Below are 21,144 nucleotides of genomic sequence, written 5' to 3'. Positions count from 1 at the left end.
AATGAGGTGAAGAGCTGAAAACCTGATGCCACACAAATGCAGCTTTGTCACCCTTCAGTGTTTGGATTTCTCCCTCAGGATTTCATGTTCTGGGTGCAGAGTGAGAAATGGAAACACAGAGAAATCCCAGCACCAGACTGGGAAACAGGTGAAGGGATGGAGGATGGGACTGAAGCAGCGAGTAAATGAAGGAGACACAAGATATTTAATTTACTTTTTATTTTAATTCTCCAACATTTATCCTTGTATTAGTTTTATTTACAGACTGATTGTGATTTTACAAAGTAAAATCTGGAAACTCAATGACACGTTTCTGCCCCCGACCTCTGACCCTGACCCTAATCCCGGGGTCAGGTCATTGTGAGGTCAGGGAGGCCCCGCCCCTTCAGGAGCAGATTTTCAGAAACTGGTTTAAATTCCAACTGTGAAAGTAAGGATAAAGTTTCTCAGTGAATTTATTCCCAGTGAAGGTGTGGAGATGGGACATGGTGTCCGCGTCATAGAATGAAACTGTCCCAGACTCATAACTGAGATAAACTCCCACCTTCCCGGGGACCTGACCGACATGGAGAGGGGTTCGAGGGAAGTTTATATAAAACTGATCCTCAACCCGCTCAATGATCCAGAATCCATTCTCCGGGATCAGATTGACCCAGCCCTCCCTCTCCACAGACTCTGAGGCTACTCCCAGACTCCAGTCCCGATTCCCCACCACCTTCACCTCCCAGTAATGTCTCCCCGATGTGAATCCCTCTGATCCCAGGGCACAGACCCAGTCAGTAAACCTCTTCCCGGTGACAGGGAGATCCCTCCGGGTCCTGGTCAGTCTCAAACTCTTCAGATCCTCAGACACCTCGAGCCGGGGATTCGCTGTTTCCACATCCAGGGTCACAGAGACTGGGGGAGAAAATACAGAGAATTCGGGACACTCCATGGGTGTGTGTCTGTGTCGGCGTGTGAGAGGGGGGAGGGGGTGTGTGACGGTGGGGGGAATGTGTGTGAGAGGAGGGGGATATTTGTGTGGGGAGAGAGAGGGTGGGACATTTGTGAGTGTGGGGAACATGTCTTTGGGGCGGTGGATGCAGGTAAGTGTTTGTTGGGAGACGGGGTGGCATTGATGTGTGAATGGGATATGAGTGCAGGGGAATGTGTTTGTGGGTGAATGTGTGGGGGGATTGGTTGGTTGGATATTGGGGGAGTAATGTGGATTAAGGTTGTGTCTGGGGTGGGTATGGATGTGTGGGAAGGTGTGTATGTGTCAGTGGGGAATGTGTGTGTGGCGGAGGGATATTTATCTGTGGGGGGGGCAAGTATGTGGGGGAGATGGATGTCTTTGGGGTTGTCAGTGAGGGAATGAGCGTGCAGGGAGATGGGTAGGATATCTATCTGAGATGGGATGTGTGTGCTGTGGGCTTCCACATGGGGAGGGATGAGGGGAGAGATGTGTGTGAGTGGGTGTGTTTTGAGGGAGAATGTGTGTGCGGGGAGATAAGAGTGTAGTTATAGATCATGTGTGCTGAGGGAACAAGGGGTGAATCTGATTGTGGGAGTTGGAGGGAGGTGTGGGATTGGGATGGAATTGTGTGTGTGTGTGTGTGTGTGTGCGCGTGTGTGTGTATGTATGTGTGTGTGTGTGTAGAAGGGTGCCCGTGTGTGTGGTGGGGGAAAAGGGTAAACGCGTGTGTTGGAGGAAGGGATGTCTGTGAGACGGACGGTTTGTGCAATGCGGGGGGATGCGGGTGAGTTGGATGAGTATCTGTGCGGCATGTGTGTATGAGGGGTGCTGTGTTTTCAGGAATGTGTGTGTCAGCAGGAGGACGATGGGTGTCTGAGGTGATGTATGTCTGAGAGGTGATGTGTTTGTGGGAGGAGATGTGTGTGGGGATGGAGGAGGTGTTAGCTGGTGTGTGTGTGTGTGTGTGCGGGTGACAGTGACGTGTGTGTGGAATAATTGTATGTTGAGACTGTTTAACTTAAGTTGAGTAGTAATGAGTTAAAATAACACATGACCAGGAGCACGACGTAGGGAAATTTTAGCTTCATGAAATAGAGCATATTGCTGTAACTGCAACCTGCCTTTCCCTTGTCTGAGAAGTCACGTAGGAGAGATAGCAAAAAGCTGGAGCTCACAGCATCTGTACACTCTTATCTTCACCGCGTTCCACTTTAATTAATGTGTGTCTGGTTGCCTAAGTAATGACCTTGCCTTGCTAAAACACAGTACAATTGCAGTTTGTTTTAACTTGTTTGGACAAATTCTGTTTCTTTTTTGTGCTTGTCAGAGTCTTCAGACCTGACCTTTTGTCAGCGTTGACTCTCCATGATATCATGAATAAAATCTATTTGCCTCGAAGTCTGGGCCTTTGGTGTGTAATCTGATTTAGTCTCTTTGACAATCTGGCGTAGCCGGCAGGATCCCTATATCTATAGACAACAAGGTGCAGGGCTGGATGAACACAGCAGGCCAAGCAGCATCATAGGAGCAGATCTCTGATCCAGCATCTGCAGTTCCTACTATCTCTGATTCCAGCATCTGCAGTTCCTACTATCTCTGATTCAATTTTAACCCCACTGCGAAACCTCTTCTAAGGAGTCCAGCATCTGCAGTTCCTACTATCTCTGATTCAATTTTAACCCCACTGCGAAGCATCTTCTAAGGATCTGCTCCTATGATGCTGCTTGGCCTGCTGTGTTCATCCAGCCCTGCACCTTGTTGTCTCGGATTCTCCAGCATCTGCAGTTCCTACTATCCCTATATCTATATGTGTGTATATACGGGATCCGACCAAATTGATAAAAAGGGAAGTGAGAAAGGGATTCGAGTTTCCCCAGGCACTGACCCAAGTTGAGCCACCCTGATCCGATCTCGGGGTGACTGGAGAGATGGGACGGGCAATACCACGTGTGGAAGCAGAAACTCGTGACGAAATCCTCAAGTTATTATACATGAACTATTGAGACAAAAGAGTCAAGGAGACTTCGCGGACTGAGGCATAAAGAGATCTCGGGCTTGGGAAAGGGTGAATTAGAACACAGGAATACATAGAGTTAAGGTACGTAACTATAATGTATTAACATTCATTTAAATTCAGAGTTTGATCCCTTGGTAAGTGGGAATTGTTAAAGACAATGGGCAACAGAATGGGAAAAGAAGCCAAGAATCCCGAGGAGGAAGATTTCTCCATGAAGATGAAGAAGAAAACCATAAAGAAGGTCCAGAAAATCGTAAAACAAAGAAAGATGCTCGGGGACGTGTTGGTCCCTCCAGGATCACCCGCCGAGAAGGCTTGTCGAGAAACTGGAGACAGCAGGTACTCGGTTACGTTTTCCAGTAATTTGTATGGGTGTTAACAGACTTCATTGCTATATTTAAGGATACTTGGGAATCCTCGGCAGTTGTGGCACTTGAGCAGCACGGACTCCGAGCCATACAAACGCTTTTAAATTGCCTTGATCCTAACACTGCGCATGCCTTTAAACTGACTAACCTGACTCGGCAGCAGCAGGGATGGAACAAGATTCTTACGTCTCTGACCAACATGGATCAGCAAGGCTTATTTACAAAAAGATCAAGGGAACTTAAAGGCCAATTTGTCCAGCAGCTTAGATCTGGAGGTAACAGAGGTAACCAATGAAAGCCCCATAATGGTGATTGTGGTCGGAGACGGCAGGGAAGAGACAGAGAGCAGGATATCTGCTGGCGATGCGGGCAGAAAGGCCATTGGGCCAGGGACTGCCGCAGCGGGGCGGAAGGGACCCGCAGAATAGATCAGAAACAGAGTGTCCCTTTTTCACTTAACAACCCTCTCCCTCGGGGACAATAGGGGTGCCACAGAGGGGCGGAAATACAGGCTGCAATGATCAGATTATCCTCTTCTCCCCGGGAGGACCCAATGGCAGAAACAGAAATTAAGGGGAGGCGAGTAAACTTTCTCATTGATTCCGGCGCAACAATGTTGTCTGTGCCTCCCTCTGTGGAATTACCTTGTAGTCCTAAGAAGATTTCTACTGTAGGAGTAGCCGGAATTCCTATGGTTGAACCCCTGTCCCATCCCGTGCCTATACAAATTGGAGATTACAGTGTGCGTGAGACCTTTGTTATTGCCAAACATTCCTCAGTGAGCTTATTAGAGACGCCAAGCGCTTTGTAAGTTAGGGACCACGATTCACTGCACTCAGCAGGGACTATTTCTTGAATTGCTCGAATATTCAGTTCCACAAGCCAATAGCATGCTGCTCAAAGAAACGGAAGCTCTAAAATCTGAAATGGCTGTTTTGAAATGTTGGCAACTACGGAACAACCCCTTTGAGAAAATGCTTAGCTGCAGCACTTGGAGACAGGAGTGATGAGTGTTGTGTCTGTTTTCTACCAGTAGATTGCTTACTAAGACCCATTGCACGGCCTTATTCTCCAAAATTTCTGAGTCCGAGAATTACGCTAGAAAAGCTATACCCTTAGACATGTCTGATACCCTTTGCTCTGGGGGAAAGATTTATTTCAGCTCCTTGGGACTGGGAGCGGTGATTGATTTGACTCATACACAGGGTTCCTTGTTTGAAATGGGTCCCGAGACAGTCCCTCATGTCACCTTGACCATAAAGGGCCCTGCCACCCCTAAACAGATTGGCCCCATGCTAAAGGGTTTAGGTGAGGAAAATCCTCTGCGCACCGAAAAGGCATCTCTTGAGGCTTTTGGGATTGTACTGATTGACATTCTTTCAGCTCACTCGGGCTGTATTAGGATACTGCCTGGGAAATGGGAAGTGACATTCTGTCGATTTCAGCCATCCCCCTTGGTAGACTTGTATTTTCCTCTCCTCCTGCAGACTGTCCCTTTCTCCCTGTGGGCATTGCACAAAAACCATGTTGGCCTGGTCTCCTCGGCCCCGCCACTTCGGGTGAATGTTCGGGCCGGGGTTGTCCTGCCCTCTATTAAACAGCACCGTTTGTCAAAGGGAGGCAGAGGAGGGGATAAGGCCGGTCATCGAGGCGTTACTCGCTCAAGGCGTTTTGCGCCCTACCCATAGCCCCGACAACACTCCCATACTGCCTATCCCAAAGCCTGGATGGAAGGACGAGTGGCGCTTTGTCCAGGACCTACGCGCCATCAGCCAGATTGGAGAACCCCTCACCCCTGTATTCCCTGACACCAATGTGATTCTGTCCTCCCTGCTCCCCAGTTCGTCCTGTTACACAGTCATTGACCTCTGCTCAGCTTTCTTTTCTATTTCTCTCCATGAGGACAGCCAAGATCTCTTTGCGTTTATCTACAGCTGCAGACAGTATACGTGGACCCAGCTTCCCCAAGGCTACACTGAGAGCCCGGCCGTATGTGCTCCATGGTCCGAACGGACCTGCTTGAGCTATCATTGCCCGGCGATAGGACGGTACTGCAATATACCGATGATTTGTTGATTGCCTCCCGCGAGTGTGATGCCTGTCAACGAGACACCGTGGCGATGCTGTGTTATCTGGCCGATAGAGGACACTGGGTCTCCGCTCCAAAACTACAATTGTGCCAGCCCTCAGTGCAATGCTTGGGCTTTGTTCTCGAGAATGGTACGCGCCGACTGGGACCAGAGAGGGTCGAGGCGGTATTGAAGGCACCCAAACCCGTGACACAAAAAGAAATGCTGTCCTTTCTCGGTATGGTGAACTATTGCAGACAATGGATACCTGAATATCAGCGAATGGATGTTGTGCTGCGGTAGACGACATTGCAGGGGCAACTGACAGAAATAGACTGGGCTGAAGAGCGGCAACAAGTCTTAAAGGAGCTCAAAACGGCCCTGACTCATGCCCCCGCCCTGGGAATTCCTGATTACAACAAGCCCTTTGCCCTCTATGTCAGTGAAAAGGAGGGGTTGGAGAGTGGCATTCTGACCCAGGAGCACGGCGGACTCAAAGCGACCGGTAGCATAGTCCTGAGCTCAGTTACCTCCCGTTGTTAGGGAAATGCCTGGTTGTCTACGAGCTGTTGCCGCCACTGCTGTAATTTTGGGAAAAATCGAACCCTATTGTTCTGGACCATAAGTGTGTGATTTTGGTCCCTCATACAGTCCCACTGCTTCTAAATTCAGCAGCGACACAACATTTCACCGCTGCCCCCTGCACTGGGTACGAGGTCATGCTGTTGTCCAAACCGAACATTTCCTTTCGGCCAGCACCCTCGTTAAACCCCTCCCCCCTTCTCCCTGACAGTGGGGAGACAGATGAAAGCGAGCACGACTGCCTGCAGGTCATTGATTCTGTCACATCTCCCCGCCCTGACTTACAATCCACACCCCTGGACAATCCCGATTCGGTGCTTTTCGCCGATGGTTCCTCTTACGGGCCATATGGCACTGCCACACTGGCTGGGTGTGCAGTCATCACCCCTTTTGAATTACTGGAAGCGTTTGCCCTGCCCCCTGGCACCTCCGCACAAGCAGCCGAGCTGTTCGCATTCACCAGCGCTTGTATTCTCGCTGAGGGTCGGACTGCTAATATCTACACCGATTCGCGGTATGCATTCGGAGTGGGACATGATTTTGGGACCTTGTGGCAGCACCGTGGATTTATCACCTCCTCTGGTAATCCCATCCAGCATGCCACCCTGACAGGTAAATTGCTCCGAGCCATCCTCCTCCCCAGTAGGCCAGCCATTATCAAGTGCCAGGCGCACACACAAGCGCAAGACGAAGTCTCGCTCGGCAACGCTGCCGCAGACGAAGCGGCTCAGACAGCTGCTCTATCCCGAGCAACGGTTGTTTCCTCGTTCACACGCCAAAAATTGCCTGAGGCCATTGATTTGGCAGTTGCAGTACAGGCCCAGGAATGGGCCAGTGAACAAGAAAAAGTAAATTGGATTCAGGATGGTTGTGATAACAAGGTGTCGAGCTGGATGAACACAGCAGGCCAAGCAGCATCAGAGGAGCCAGAGGAGCCTACTCCTCTGATGCTGCTTGGCCTGCTGTGTTCATCCAGCTCTAACCTTGTTATCTCAGATTCTCCAGCATCTGCAGTTCCTACTATCTCAGGATGGTTGTGTACAGGATTCTGATAATCTATGGAGACACCCCGATAGCAGGGTGGTCTGCCCAAAAGGGCTCCTCCATGCACTTGCCCGCCTGGCGCACGGCCAAGGGCATGTAGGAAATGCGGGGGATGCTGCACCAAGTTACCCAGCAGTGGTTTCCGCCAGGAATAATGACTGCTATTCAGCAGGTAACTGAAACTTGTGGTATTTGCGAACAGTATAATAGAGGAAAGACCCCAGCCAGAATTAACCACTTGCCAGTACCGGCAGGACCCTTTGGAAATCTGCAGATAAATTTTGTGCACATGCCGGCCTCTGGAGGATTTAAATACATATTCGTGATAGTGGATATGTTTAAAAGTGGATAGAGGCTTTTGCAACTAGAAAAGATGATGTCAGGACAACGGTAAAATGTCCAATGAAAGACATCATCCCATGGTTCGGAATACCCGTGAGAATAAATAGCAATAAGAGGGACACACTTTACAGGAAAGGTGGTAGTGGCTCTGACTCAGGAAATGGGGTTCAAATGGAAAGTGTACATACCCTATCAGCCCCAGTCCTCGGGAGTGGGAGAATGGATCAATGGGACTTTAAAGAATACTCTGGCTAAAGTGTGCCAGGAGACTGGGTTAAAGTGGTCTGAAGCTTTATCCATTACCCTACACACCCTGAGAAACCAAGTTAATAGAACGACAGGCCTGACCCCATTGAAAGTTTTAATGGGAAAACCCATGACCACCGGCACCAAGCCCCCGATGACCGGGGCTGACGTAGCACTAATATGGGTCGATGAGAAAACCCTGCAGTATGCACAGGCCCTGAGTGAGGCAACTCGGTCCAATCATGCAAAGGTATGAGAGGCACTGCCAAAGCCCAAGGGAGGGAATACTCATCCATTTAAACCTGGTGATTTTGTGTATATCCAATCACTCGAAAAAGGCTCTTTTTCTCCGAGGTGAAAAGGACCCTATCAAGTACCACTGACGAACCGCACAGCTGTCAAAGTGCAAGGCAAACCGGACTGTATTCGCGGGACACATTATAAACCAGGGTCCGGAACCACGGTGACAGGTCCGCCCGCAGGGGACAGACAGTGAGGTTGCTGGTGTTTATAATACATGGACTATTTGTGTGGGGTATTGCATCGAATTACATAGAACAAGCCCCTGCCCACAACTCATTTCTGTTTTTAAGCTATGAATATGCAATGCATTTAAATGTCTCCCCTTGCTGGGTGTGTGGCCACATTCCGATTCACTCAAAAGGGGGAATCCCTTTAATGCCTCCGAAGTGGTGGAGTGGGTATTAAAACAGAATAGCATACTACCCGGGAATCGGGACGGTTTGCAGACTGAAGCTGGTCACTGTACGGTTAACACCGACACAGACAGGCAGATGTGAATGTCTACGGGGTACCCCCTTAGCACATTTACTGGGATGGTACCAGCCGGATTAGCGTAACACCTCCTCCCTGTCACCTTTTTTTTACGCTAACTGCTGAAGACAACCACACGGCCTCAATTGCCTCACTAAAATAACAATACGAGGAAAGGGTATCCCCATGGATAATAGCCGTTGCTCCCATTATTATAATGTCTCTATTTTCCCCTTCCCGGCCCGGGGCAAATTCTCACTCTTTCTGACCAGAGGGGCTCTTATCGGTTCTCTCCTTACGCAGGGTGCCAACAGCCTTCTTACTTTTCCCAAAGCCAACCATTTAGGCACTTATCAACAAAATTGGTACCCGGAATTTATCACCCATCACAATCCCTTTAATGGCACATATTCTGTCTGTGGCTACAAAGCCTACGCCTGGCTGACCCCCTCCTGGACGGGTTCCTGCTATCTTGCGTATATAGTCCCCTGTGTGCGCCACCACCCCACTTTACACCGGCACGCCTGGATTAAACAATGCAAGGGGGTTGTAACTGAGGCCGAGCGTTTCTTCATGTACGGTACGGGGAAAGGAGCCCGGGAAATGATTAACATGGCCTCGAGAAATTGGCCAACGAAACCGCCTATGCTCTCGAGAAAACAAACCAGGCCATTTCCCGGCTATCTGCTGAACTTATTTTGGTGCTAACAGTGGCCCTACAGAATAGACGGGTTGTAGATTTTGTGCTGGCCGAAAAAGGGGGTACTTGCACAATTATAGTTCAGGATTGCTGCACCTATATCCCAGATGAGTCTGAAAACATCACGCGCCTGTCGGATCATGTTCAGCGAGCTGTCAGTATAATAAAAGCGATAGGGAATCAATTCCACAACTACAACCCCCCGGGATCTGGATGGTGGCCCTTTGGGACTTGGTGGCGCGCCATGACCCACTATGGGATCATCCTTGTTATAATTGTAGTATGCGTCCTCGCAACCCGCCTAATATGTGCCATCCTCCACCAGGGGCGACAAAACCCTGTTCCCATGTTTCCCCGTTACATATCCAACTGTCCCGATTATGATGTGAAGGAATGCTTGGGCATGAGACCTTTTTCCCTGGGGTGCAACCCTTCGTTCGCAGAAGAAGACTGATGAAGTTGATCTGGTGATCAAAAAGGCCGGAATTGTGGAATATTTGTATGTTGAGACAGTCTAATTCAGGCTGAGTAGTAACGAGTTAAAACAATACATGATTAGGAGCACGAAGTAGGGAAACTTTAGCTTTATGAAACAGTGCATAATTGTGCCTTTCCCTGGTCTGAGAAGTCACATGTGACAGATAGCAAAAAGCTCGGGCTCGCAGCATCTGTCCGCTCTTATCTTCACCGCTTTACACTTCAATTAATGTATGTCTGGTTGCCTAAGTAATGACCTTGCCTTGCTAAAACACAGTACAATTGCAGTTTGTTTTAACTTGTTTGTACTCTTTTGTGCTTGTCGGAGTCTTCGGACCTGACCTTTTGTCAGCATTGACTCTCCACGATATAAGAATAAACCCCCTTTGGCTCGAAATCTGGGCCTTTCGTGTGTGATTTACCTAATCTCTTCAACACTTTTGATATTATAGTGATCAGAGCTGCATGGAGTACTCTAAATGTAGTCTCACCAACGTCTTGTACAGCTGCAAAGAACCTCTGAGGAAGGGTCACTCAACCCAAAACATTAACTCTGATTTCTCTCCACACATGCTGCCAGACCTGCTGAGCTTTTCCAGCAATTTCTGTTTTTGTATCCTGTCTCCTATACTCAGTGTCCTGACTGATGAAAGCTAGCATGCTGAAACCCTTCTTCACCACCATCTCTACCTGTGACTCCATTTTCAAGGAGCTGTGAACCTGTACCCCTAGATCTCTTTGTTCTACAACACTACCCAGGGCCTGACCACTGACTGTGTAAGTCTGACCCTGGTTTGGTTTACCAAAATGTAACACCTTGCATTTGTCCAAATTAAACTCTATCTGCCATTCCTCAGCCCACTGGCCCAGTTGATCAAAATCTCGCTGCATTTCCGATAAGATCCTCACTGTCCATTTGGTGTCATCCACAAACTTATAAACTATACCTCCTAAATTCTCCTCCAAATTATTTATATTAATGGCAAATAACTGTGGACCCAGCACTGATCCCTATGGCACCCCAATGGTCACAACCCTCCACTCTGAAAAACAACCCTGTAGCACCCTCTGTCTTCTACCATCAAGCCAATGTTGTATCCAATTAGCAACTGTCCCTGGATCCCGTGAGTTTTAACCTTACTCAATAACTTATCATGCTGTACCTTGTCAAAGGCCTTGCTAAAGTTCATATAAACAGCGTCTACTGCACTACCCTCATTTATTTCCTTGGCCACCGCTTCAAAAAACCAAATCAAATTTGTGAGACACAATTTCCCATGCCAAAAGCCGCACTGAATATCCCAAATTAATTCTGCCTGTCGAAATGTCTGTAGATCTTGTCTCTCAGAATCCCCTCTAACAAATTACCCACCACGGATATGAGGCTCACCGGTCTGTAGTTCCCTGGCATTTCCCTGCAGCCATTCTTAAATAATGCCACCAGATTAGGCACCCTCCAATCTGCGGGCACTTTACGCCATCAATGATATGAAGATCTCTGCTAGGGGACCCACAATTTCCTCCCTAGTCCCCCACAAAATCCTGGGATACACTTCATCTGGCCCCAGGGATTTATTTACCTTGATGCTTTTCAAGATTTCCAGCACTTCCTTTAATGTGGAGACTCTTCAAATATCACTATGTATTTCCCCAATTTCCTGAGCATCAATATCTTTCATGACAGTAAATACTGACAACAAACATTCATTTAGAATCTCACCCATCTCATGTGGCTCCGCATACAGATTACCTTGCTCATCTTTAAGAGGCCCTATTCTCTCCCCAGTTACTCTTTTGCCGGGACATTTCTGAACTCACTTCAGTAAAAAGAACACTGAATTGTGCAATTTTCACTCCAAAGGCAGTGGTGGGTCAGGGTGTGGGAACTGGGGACATGTGATGGGGTGAGTGCAGTAGGAAAGTCTGGGAAAGAGAAAAATACCACAAAAATGGTCATGGAAATGTAAGTCCAATTTTTTTTTTAACAAGACATGGCTTATCCAGAGAAATACAATTAAATCAAAGTTCAAGATTTACTGTCACATATATTTAAAGAAATAATGAATAGTTTGGGAATAAAACAATTTACATCTTCAGTTTATCATCTACAATCTCAAGGAGAATTGGAAAGACGGTATAAAACTTTAAAGACCATGATGAGGAGTTAGGAGATCATGTTGCAGCTGTACAGGACATTGGTTAGGACACTTTTGGAATTCCACATGTAATTCTGGTCTCCCTGCTACAGGAAGGATGTTGTGAAACTTGAAATGGTTCTGAAAATATTTACAAGGATGTTGCCAGGGTCGGAGTGTTTGAGCTACAGGCAGAGGCTGCTTAGGCTGGGGTTATTTTCTCTGGAGTGTCGGACAATGAAAGGTGACCTTAGAGAAGTTTATAAAATCATGAGGGGCACGGATAGGGTGAATACTCAAGGTCTTTTTCCAAGGGTAGGGAAGTCCAAAACTAGTGGGCACAGATTTAATGTGAGAGGGGAAAGATTTAAAAGAGACCTAAGGGACAACTTTTTCACGCAGAGGGTGGTGCATGTATGGAAGTGGTGCCAAAGGATGTGGTGGAGGCTGGTACAATTACAGCATTTAAAAGGCATCTGGATGGGGATATGAATAGGAAGGGTTTAGAGGGATATGAACCAAATGCTGGCAAATGGGAATACATGAATCGAGGATATCATGGATGAGTTGGACCGAATGGTCTGTTTCCATGCTGTATGTCTCTATGACTGTCTGGAATGCACTGCCTGAGAGTCTGGTGGAGGCAGAGGCAATCATGTCTCTCAAAACAGAATTGAACCATTAAATGAAGAGCATAAATTTGCAGGGCTGGCGGGAAAAAGTGGATAAGTGGCAATAAGTGAATTTCTGTTGCAGAGGGCCAGAACAGACAAGACAGGCTGAATGGCCTCTTTCTGTGTTGAAACCATTGTATAATTCTGAAATTCAACTCAACAATGGCTTTCCCTTTCACAAAATAGCAAGGAATGCAGGAAATGTATTTTAATATTTTAATTATCATCATCATTCAAATATTGCCACATTGCCTACTTAAAAAATGAATTTAACCTCTCCTTTTCAAACAAATTCAAATCAATCAATTTTAGTAGCAATTACAAAACTTGCTTAACAATATTAATCACACGTCAAAAAGTAGTTAATAGATTTTGAAGTGCTTAGGAATTCCCAGGAAATAACACAGAGCTTTGTAACAGTAAGTTCTTTCTCAGTCTCTTATCAACACTTTTTTCATTTCCCTTTATCATTCCCCTCTTTCCTTCTCACACTGAAGCTGCAGCTTTTGCTGCTGATTATGAGCACACAATATGTTGCTCATAGGGAAGGGCAGCAACTACTTTGACTGAAGAGACTTTTTAAAACAAAATGCTTAAAATAGAAAATATTTGGAATGACCAGGTAAGAATTCAGCATTGTTCAGACAATTGCACTGTAAATTGTCACATGTGCCTGTTTCAACACATGATTTCCCTCTAATAGTAAATAAAACATGTGTATTGAATGTCACAGAGTCATACAGTACAGAAGAGGCCCTTCAATCCATTGATTTTGCACCGGCCTAGCCACAGGAATCCCACTTTCCAGCTCTTGGCCCATTGCCTTGAATGTTGTGCGGTTCCCCCTCTCGTGGTCTCCCAGGCACGCATTCCGTGGGTGAAAAAGGTTTCCTCAAGTACTCCTGAAACCTCCTGCCCTTCATCTTAAAATTATGGTCCCTTATTGCTGACCCGATAACCAAAGTCCTGTACAGCTGAAACATAACCTCCTGGTTTTATAATCTCTGCCTCAAGTGATAAAGGCAAACACCTTCCTAAGTACCCTTTTGACATGTTCAGCCAGCTTCATGGATCTGTGAATACACACTGTAAGATCCCTCTGCTCCTCTGAGCTTCCTAGTGTCCTGCCATTTTTTGAGTAACTGCTTGTCTTGTTACTTCTTCCAAAGTGCATCACCTCACACTTTTCAGAATCAAATTCCATCTACCATTGATCTGCCAATTCAACCAATGCATCGATAACTTCCTGGAACCTAAGGCCTTCTTCCTCAATATTAACCATCCAGCCAACCTTCATATCATCTGCAAACTTACTTATCATTTCCCCACATTCCCATTGATATCATTTAAATAAATCACAAACAATCAGACACCCAGCACTGATCCAAAACGATACCACTGCACACTAGCCTCTGGCAACATAAACAGTCATCTAACGCCTTGCTCTATCTCCTATCACTGAGCTAATTTTGGATGCATCTTGACAGGTTACCCTGGAAACCATGTGCTCTTACTGTCTTTGTCAATTAAAAGTGGAACACTCTCAAAGGCTTTGCTGAAATCCATGTAAACTACATGAACTGCTCTACCCACATCTACACACTTGGTCACCTCCTTGAAAAATTCCATCAAAAATGTTAGGTGTGACCTCCCTCTGATATAGCCATGCTGACTATCCCTAATCACATCTTGCCTCTCCAGGTGGAGATGAATTATCCCCTTTGGGATTTTCTCCAATAGTTTCCCGAACACTGATGAGAGATTCACTGGTCTGTAATTCCCTGGTTTGTCTCTAACACCCTCCTTGAAAAGTGGAAGTGCCTGAGCTGTCCCCCAGGCCTCTGGCACCTTCCCTGGAGCAAGGGACAAATTAAACATTTGGGGTCAGAGCCCCTGTAATTTCCTCCCCTGTATAGCAACCTGGGAGACACCTCATCTGGACCTGGGGGTTCGTCCACTGTCAAAATCCTCCAATATCTCCTTACTCCCTATGTCAGTCTGCTCGAGGACCTCTTCCCAAATTCTGTATCAACATCCTCCTTCTCCCAAGTGAAGACAGAAGTGAAGTATTCATTTAACACTCTACCAATGTCCTCTTACTCAACACATAGATTGGCCCCTTGGTCCCAAATGTGTCCTCTTTCCCTGGTTATTTTCTTCCCTTTAATGTACCTGTTCAATTTCTTGGGATTCTCCCAAAGTTTAACAACTCTCTGTGCTTTCTTAATGATTTCTTACCTTCCCCACTGCTCTTTTGAAAATCCACAATGACGTCTGCTATTTTGTTCTTATTCACTTGTTGAAAACATCTTTTTTACCTTCTTGTCCAGCCTTGAATATTTTGAGACATCCAGGGCTCTCAGGGCATGTTGTTCCTACACTTCACCCGAAAGGGAAGGTTTTGGTCCTGTCCTCTGCCCATTCCCTTTTTCAGCACCCACCCCCACCTGCTCCCCGCACAGTGCTGCATAGATTATCCCACAAATACCTGTTCACAATCTGCTTTGACTAGATCCTGCCTTGTTTTAATTCAATCTGCCTACGCCAATCCAAGAAACCTGTTTGTAGAGCATTTTCTTTTTTATACATTCATGGGATATGGGTGTGGCTGGCTGGGTCAGCACTTATTTCCCATCCCTTCTTCAGGATCCCCATCTAAAATGGGGATCCTGTGGATGTGGTGTATCTAGATTTCCAGAAGGCATTTGACAAGGTGCCACACCAAAGGCTGCTAAATAAAATAAAGTTGCACGGTATTACAGGTAATGTATTGGCATGGATAGAGGATCAGTTGACTAGCAGAAAGCAATGAGTAGGGGTAAATGGGTGTTTTTCTGGTTGGCGGTCAGTGGCTAGCGGTGTGCCTCAGGGATCAGTGTTGGGACAGCAATTGTTTACAATTTACATGGATGATTTGGAGTTGGGAACTAAGTGTGGTGTGTCAAAATTTGCAGATGACACTAAGATGAGTGGTAGAGCAAAGTGTGCAGAAGACACTGAAAGTCTGCAGAGGGATATAGATAGTCTAAGTGAGTGGGCAAAGGTCTGGCAGATGGAGTACAATGTTGATTAGTGTGAGGTCATCCATTTTGGTAGGAATAACAGCAAAATGGACTATGTTTTAAATGGTAAAAAATTGCAGCACGCTGCTGTGCAGAGGGACTTGAGTGTCCTTGTTCATGAATCGCTAAAAGTAGGATTGCAGGTGCAGCAGGTAATTAAAAAGGCAAATGGAATTTTGTCTGCCATTGCTCGAGGGATGGAGTTTAAAAACAGGGAGGCTATGCTGCAGCTTTACAGGGTCCTGGTGAGGCCACACCTGGAGTACTGTGTGCAGTTTTGGTCTCTTTACTTGAGAAGGGATATACTAGCACTGGAGGGGGTGCAGAGGAGATTCACTTGATTGATTCCAGAGTTGAGAAGGTTGGAAAATGAGGAGACACTGAGTAGGCTGGGATTATGCTCATTGGAATTCAGAAGAATGAGGGGAGATCTTATAGAAACATATAAGATTATGAAGGGAATAGATAAGGTGAAGGCAGGGAGGTTGTTTCCACTAGCAGATGAAACTAGGACTAGGGGGCATAGCCTCAAAACAAAGGGAAGCAGATGTAGGACTGATGTCAGGAGGAACTTCTTCACCCAAAAGGTTGTGAATCTGTGGAATTCCTTGCCCAGTGAAGTGGTTGAAGCTACCTCACTGAATGTTTTTAAGGCAAGGCGAGATAAATTTTTGAACAGTAAAGGAATTAAGGGTTATGGTGTGCGGGCGGGTAAGTGGAGCTGAGTCTCAAAAATGGCAGGGCAGGCCCAAGGGGCCGGATGGCCTATTCCTGCTCCTAGTTCTTATGGTCTTATGTTCTTATGTTCTTCTTGCCCTTGAGACAGTGATGGGGAGCTGTGTTCTTGAACCACTTCAGTTCTCGTGTCCTTTTCCAAAACAAATTTAAATCAGGTTGTGTTGTGGTTACTATTACTAAGATGCAGGTTTATGGGGAGGCTAAAAAAAAAGTGCTTTTCAAACATATTAATCGGAAAAGATGAGTCAAGGACAGAGTGGGGCCCATAGGAAAAAGCTGGGTAAACTGCTCACTGAAACAATGGTATAAAATGAAAACTTTGCGACTATCTGCACCAAATTAGAAAATGATAACAATGGTCCAGTATAAAATGAAAGTGACCCAGTTCAGTTTCTGGTCAATGTTAACATCCAGAATGTTGAGGTGATGGCAATGAGTTGCATTACCATTGGATGTCAGGGCTGATGTTTCAACTGTCTCATGCTGGAGATGTTCACTGCTTGGCACTTATATGGGCATGATTATTACTTGCCACTCATCAGGCCAAGCCTCAATACTGTCTGGTCTTTCTATATCTGAACATGGACAAATTCTCGAGCTGAGTGGGTTGCAAATAGTGCTAGATATTATGCAATCTTCAGCAAATAGCCCCATCTCTGACAAGGGGAGGGGAATTGAGTTTAAGAGCCGCGAGGTTATGCTGCAGATCTATAAAACTCTGGTTGAACCACACTGGAATATTGTGTTCAGTTCTGGTCACCTCATTATAAGAAAGATATGAAAGCTTTAGAGAGGGTGCAGAGGTGATTTACCAGGACGCTGCCTGGACTGAGGGCAGGTCTTATGAGGAAAGGTTGAGGAAGCTAGGGCTTTTTTAATTGGAGCAAAGAAGGATGAGAGGTGACTTGATAGAGGTGTATAAGATGATGAGAGGCACAGATAGGGTGGATAGTCAGAATGTAACAATTAAAGTATAAATTAGAATCAGGACAAGGAACTTATCTGACCTTTATTAGGTTTCATGGCCTCCACCACTTCTGTCCACACTGGAAATGGAAAAAGGATGTTGGCTTTTTTGGTGGACTGGACACCATCTGTTCGTGACAGTATACAACCAATCTCATCGCTGATCCTGTAAATATTAAACAGTTTATCAAGAAATCACCAGAAAGACTTTCCTGAGTAACTTCATTAATTTGCAATCAGTTTCAGTAAAGTGCATGTCCTACCTCCTTTTCCGAGATGCTTCCTCCTGAAATAAACAAAACACAAATCTGAGTTGACAGACACTGACTGTCTAAATCCAAAAAAGCAGCAATTACACTCACATTGAGTCATAGAGTCATAGATTCCCTACAGTGTGGAAACAGGCCATTTGGCCCATCGAGTCCACACCAACCCTCCAAAGAGCATCCGACCCAAACCCATCCCACTACCTTGTCCCTGTAACTTTACATTTTCCATTGCTAATCCAGTGAGTCAAAACATCCCTGGACACTACAGGGCAATTTACCACGGCCACTCCACCTAACCAGCATATATTTGGACTGTGGGAGGAAACCATAGCACTCAAAGGAAACCTATGCAGACATGGGGAGAATGTATAAACTCCACTCAGTCACACAAGGCTGGAAGCGAACCCAGGTCCTGACACTGTGAGGCATCAGTGCCAATCACTGAGCCACTGTGCTGCCCCAGTTTTCATTTTTAAGACAACTAATTAATGGGTCATGGGTCTGGGTCAGCCAGCAGTGATTGCCCGTTCCCAAGAGTCAACTAAATTGCTGGGTCTGGAGTCACATGGAGTCACCATTAGACTAGCCTTCTTTAAAATGCAAGATTTTATTTGTGTTGAATTTAAGTTTCACCATCTCTGATGGAATTTGAAACCATGTCCAGAGGACATTAGCTGTGGTTTCTGGATGACTAGGTCAGTGGTATTACCACTACATCACCACCTCTCCCATTCTGATTGCTGCAAACACAGAATAGAAAGAGGACATTGCCTTGAGGATACTGAAGTTGGGAGAAAGTAATTTTACCAACTGACAAGTGCAGAAGTTAACTGGTGACATTAAACAACTCGAGAAAAGAGAAGATCTGATTCAGATGTTTAAAATGATAACGGAGTGGATTTGATAGATTCAGTGAAGATGCTTCCACCTGTAGGGAGTCTGAACGTTTGGATGTGGAAAAGTCATCAAGTTACAAATAAATCCAATGGAAAGTTCAGGATCAAATTCTTTATCAAGAAAGTGATGAGAATGTGGAACCCATTGTCACACAGTGTGATTGAGGAAAATATACTGAACAGGAAAGTGGAGAAACCCATGAGGGAGAAAGGAGCAGAGGGAGATATTGACCAGGGGGGAATGAAGGAGGATGGGTATCTGCATCATGTTGGGACTTTCACAGTCACTTTCACTGAACTAAACTGAAATATAATCCAAGATAATAGGAACTGCAGATGCTGGAAAATCTGAGATAACAAGGTGTAGAGCTGGATGAACACAGCAGGCCATGCAGCATCATAGAAGCAGGAAGGCTGAAATCAGAAATATAATCCCTCACCTTCAGGAATATCACTCCGTCTGTTTGTTACAACTGTTTTTCCAACTTTGAAAGTTTCTCCTGAATAGACTTTAAATTATCTTGAATTTCACAAAGGTTTTCCTCCATTGGTTTCAGAGTGTTTTCCTCTTGTTCACTGAGATCTCGGAGTAAACGCTGCTCTTTCTCAGTGAGAATCTGGTGCATTTGAGCAAATTCGGACGTGATGTGGGTCTGAAGGTTTCTGGATTCCTCCTATGAATTGAAACGTAAAAACAATATGTTTCTGCAAACAAAAATCAACAAATTAACGAATCAAATTTTGAAGCTGTGCTCTGGGAGATTTTACCTGAATTTGGGAAATCTTTTGTTTCTGCTGCCGCCCCATTTCTAGAGCCTCCGATTTCTTCTCTGCGAGAGAATCTAAAGAAGATTTCACCCGATCCTGGGATTGGGAGAGAAAATCAGAAAAGAAAAGTGTTAGACCATGAAAATGTGATGAAATAATCAGGAATCTGTTCCCTTTTACCTTGTGGATTCCAACAGCTTCTTTAATCGGCATGAAGTTGTGGGATTTGTGTTCCCGGGAATCTCTACAAATCAGACAGATCAATTTCTTGTCAGTTTCACAAAACAGCTTCAGTTCTTCCTGATGTTCCTCACAGTGAGATTTACTTTCCTTCTCTTGTGGATTCAGATTTAATTGTCGAGCTTTCTCGGCCAGATTCGCTAAGGCCCGATTCACCCTGAGGTTTTTTTCTGGAAATTCCTGTCTACATTCCGGGCTGGAGTTTCTCTCCTGCTTTTCCCAACTCTGGGTGATACAGGAGCGGCCACAATCCAGTATAACCGGGTCGGTAAAGAAATCCAGACAAATGGGACAAATTGCCTCCTCGATCAAACTGTGGACCTGCTGCCTGGAATCCATGTTCACGCTCAGCACTTCCTGATTCAAACCGCTTTCAGTTTCAATGTTGCTGCGCTGCTGAACACATTCAGTTCAGGCGGAAACGAGATGGTGATCGATGGTTTGGGGTTTCCTTTCTGCATCCACCGGCACCGTCCATCGTGGAGCCTCGGACTAATTCGCCGACGGCTGGATGTTCCCGGTGCAGCTCCCTCGAGTAAACTCTCGCCGCGATGTCATTAAACGGAACCGGAAAGCGACGCGATTTCTGTTGAGAAAACTTAGCGATGTCTCACCTTTGGCCGTTCACAGAAAGCAAGACATTGGCACCTTCCGAAACAAGTTTGTAACTTCACTGAAAAATTAAAATTGCAGCTTCTCGGAAACTGTCACCTGATCGAAAATATTTTAATCTGAAATCATTTCTTCATTCCCCATACACGGAGAGAAAATGATTCCTCGCCTGTATGAGAGAGAAAGACAGTGTGTTTGTGTGAGACAGAGACGAACAGAGACAGAGTGTGTGTGTGCATAAGAGAGTGACAGTGTGTGCGTATGAAAGACAGAGAAACAGAGACGGAAAACGTGTGTGAGAGAGAGACGGAGTGTGTCTGTGCGTGTGAGAGAGAGAGAGAGTGTGTGTGGGTGTTTGAGAGCGAGAGAGAGACTGTCTGTGTGAGAGAGGGAGACAGAATGTGTGTTTGAGAGACATAGACAGAGTGTGTGAGTGTGAGAGGGAGAGACAGACAGTGTGTGTGTGTGAGAGACAGGGAGAAAGCAGAGACAGAGTTTGTGTGTGTGTGTGAGAGAGAGAGACAGACTGTGTCTGTGTGTGAGAGAGAGTGTTTGAGAGAGAGAAAAACAGAGACAGAGTTTGTGTGTGAGAGAGAGATAGAATGTGTGTGAGAAAGAGACAGAGTGTGTCTGTTTGAGAGAGAGAAAAAAACAGTGTGTGAGAGAGAGACAGTGTGTGTGTGAGAGAGAGACAGAGAGAGAGACAGAGAGTGTCTGTGTGTATGCGAGAGAGAGAGAGTGTGTGAGACAGAGAGACAGACGGTGTGTATGCGAAAGAGCGGGAGACTGTGTGTGTGTGAGAGAGAGAGAGAGACAATGTGTGTCTGTGTGTGTGTGTGAGAGAGAGAGAGAGACAGTGTGTGTGAGAGAGAGACAGAATATGTGTGTGTGTGAGCGAGAGAGAGAGAGAAAGAGAGAGACAGACAGTGTGTGTGTGTGCGTGTGAGAGAGAGAGACAGAGAGAGAGAGACAGAGAAATAGAGAGTGTGTGTGCGAGAGAGAGAGACAGAGGATCAGAGACAGAGTGTGTGTGTGAGAGAGAGAGACAGAGACTGTGTGTGTTAGGTTTTATTGGCAGAGAGATTGAGTTTCGGAGCCATGAGGTCATGTTGCAGCTGTACAAAACTCTGGTGCGGCCGCACTTGGAGTATTGCGTACAGTTCTCGACGTCGCATTATATGAAGGATGTGGAAGCATTGGAAAGGGTGCA

At 46.0% G+C, this 21,144-nt stretch overlaps 1 protein-coding gene across 1 annotated transcript; it reads right to left on the bottom strand.

Annotated features, from left to right (window-relative positions):
- Nucleotides 1–204: 204 nt before the first annotated feature.
- On the bottom strand, nt 205–20,070 carry LOC109911970 (zinc-binding protein A33-like). Its single transcript, XM_048616571.1, is given in 6 exon segments — nt 205–897; nt 17,191–17,315; nt 17,413–17,435; nt 18,755–18,988; nt 19,083–19,178; nt 19,263–20,070. Coding segments are annotated over 6 exon segments (1,389 nt in total). The 5' UTR covers nt 19,662–20,070; the 3' UTR covers nt 205–385.
- Between the last annotated feature and the right edge of the window lie 1,074 nt (nt 20,071–21,144).

The sequence above is a fragment of the Rhincodon typus genome, chromosome 35, assembly GCF_021869965.1.
Source record: "Rhincodon typus isolate 14 chromosome 35, sRhiTyp1.1, whole genome shotgun sequence".
Lineage (NCBI taxonomy): Eukaryota > Metazoa > Chordata > Chondrichthyes > Orectolobiformes > Rhincodontidae > Rhincodon > Rhincodon typus.
This window is presented reverse-complemented; position numbering and strand designations above follow the sequence as displayed.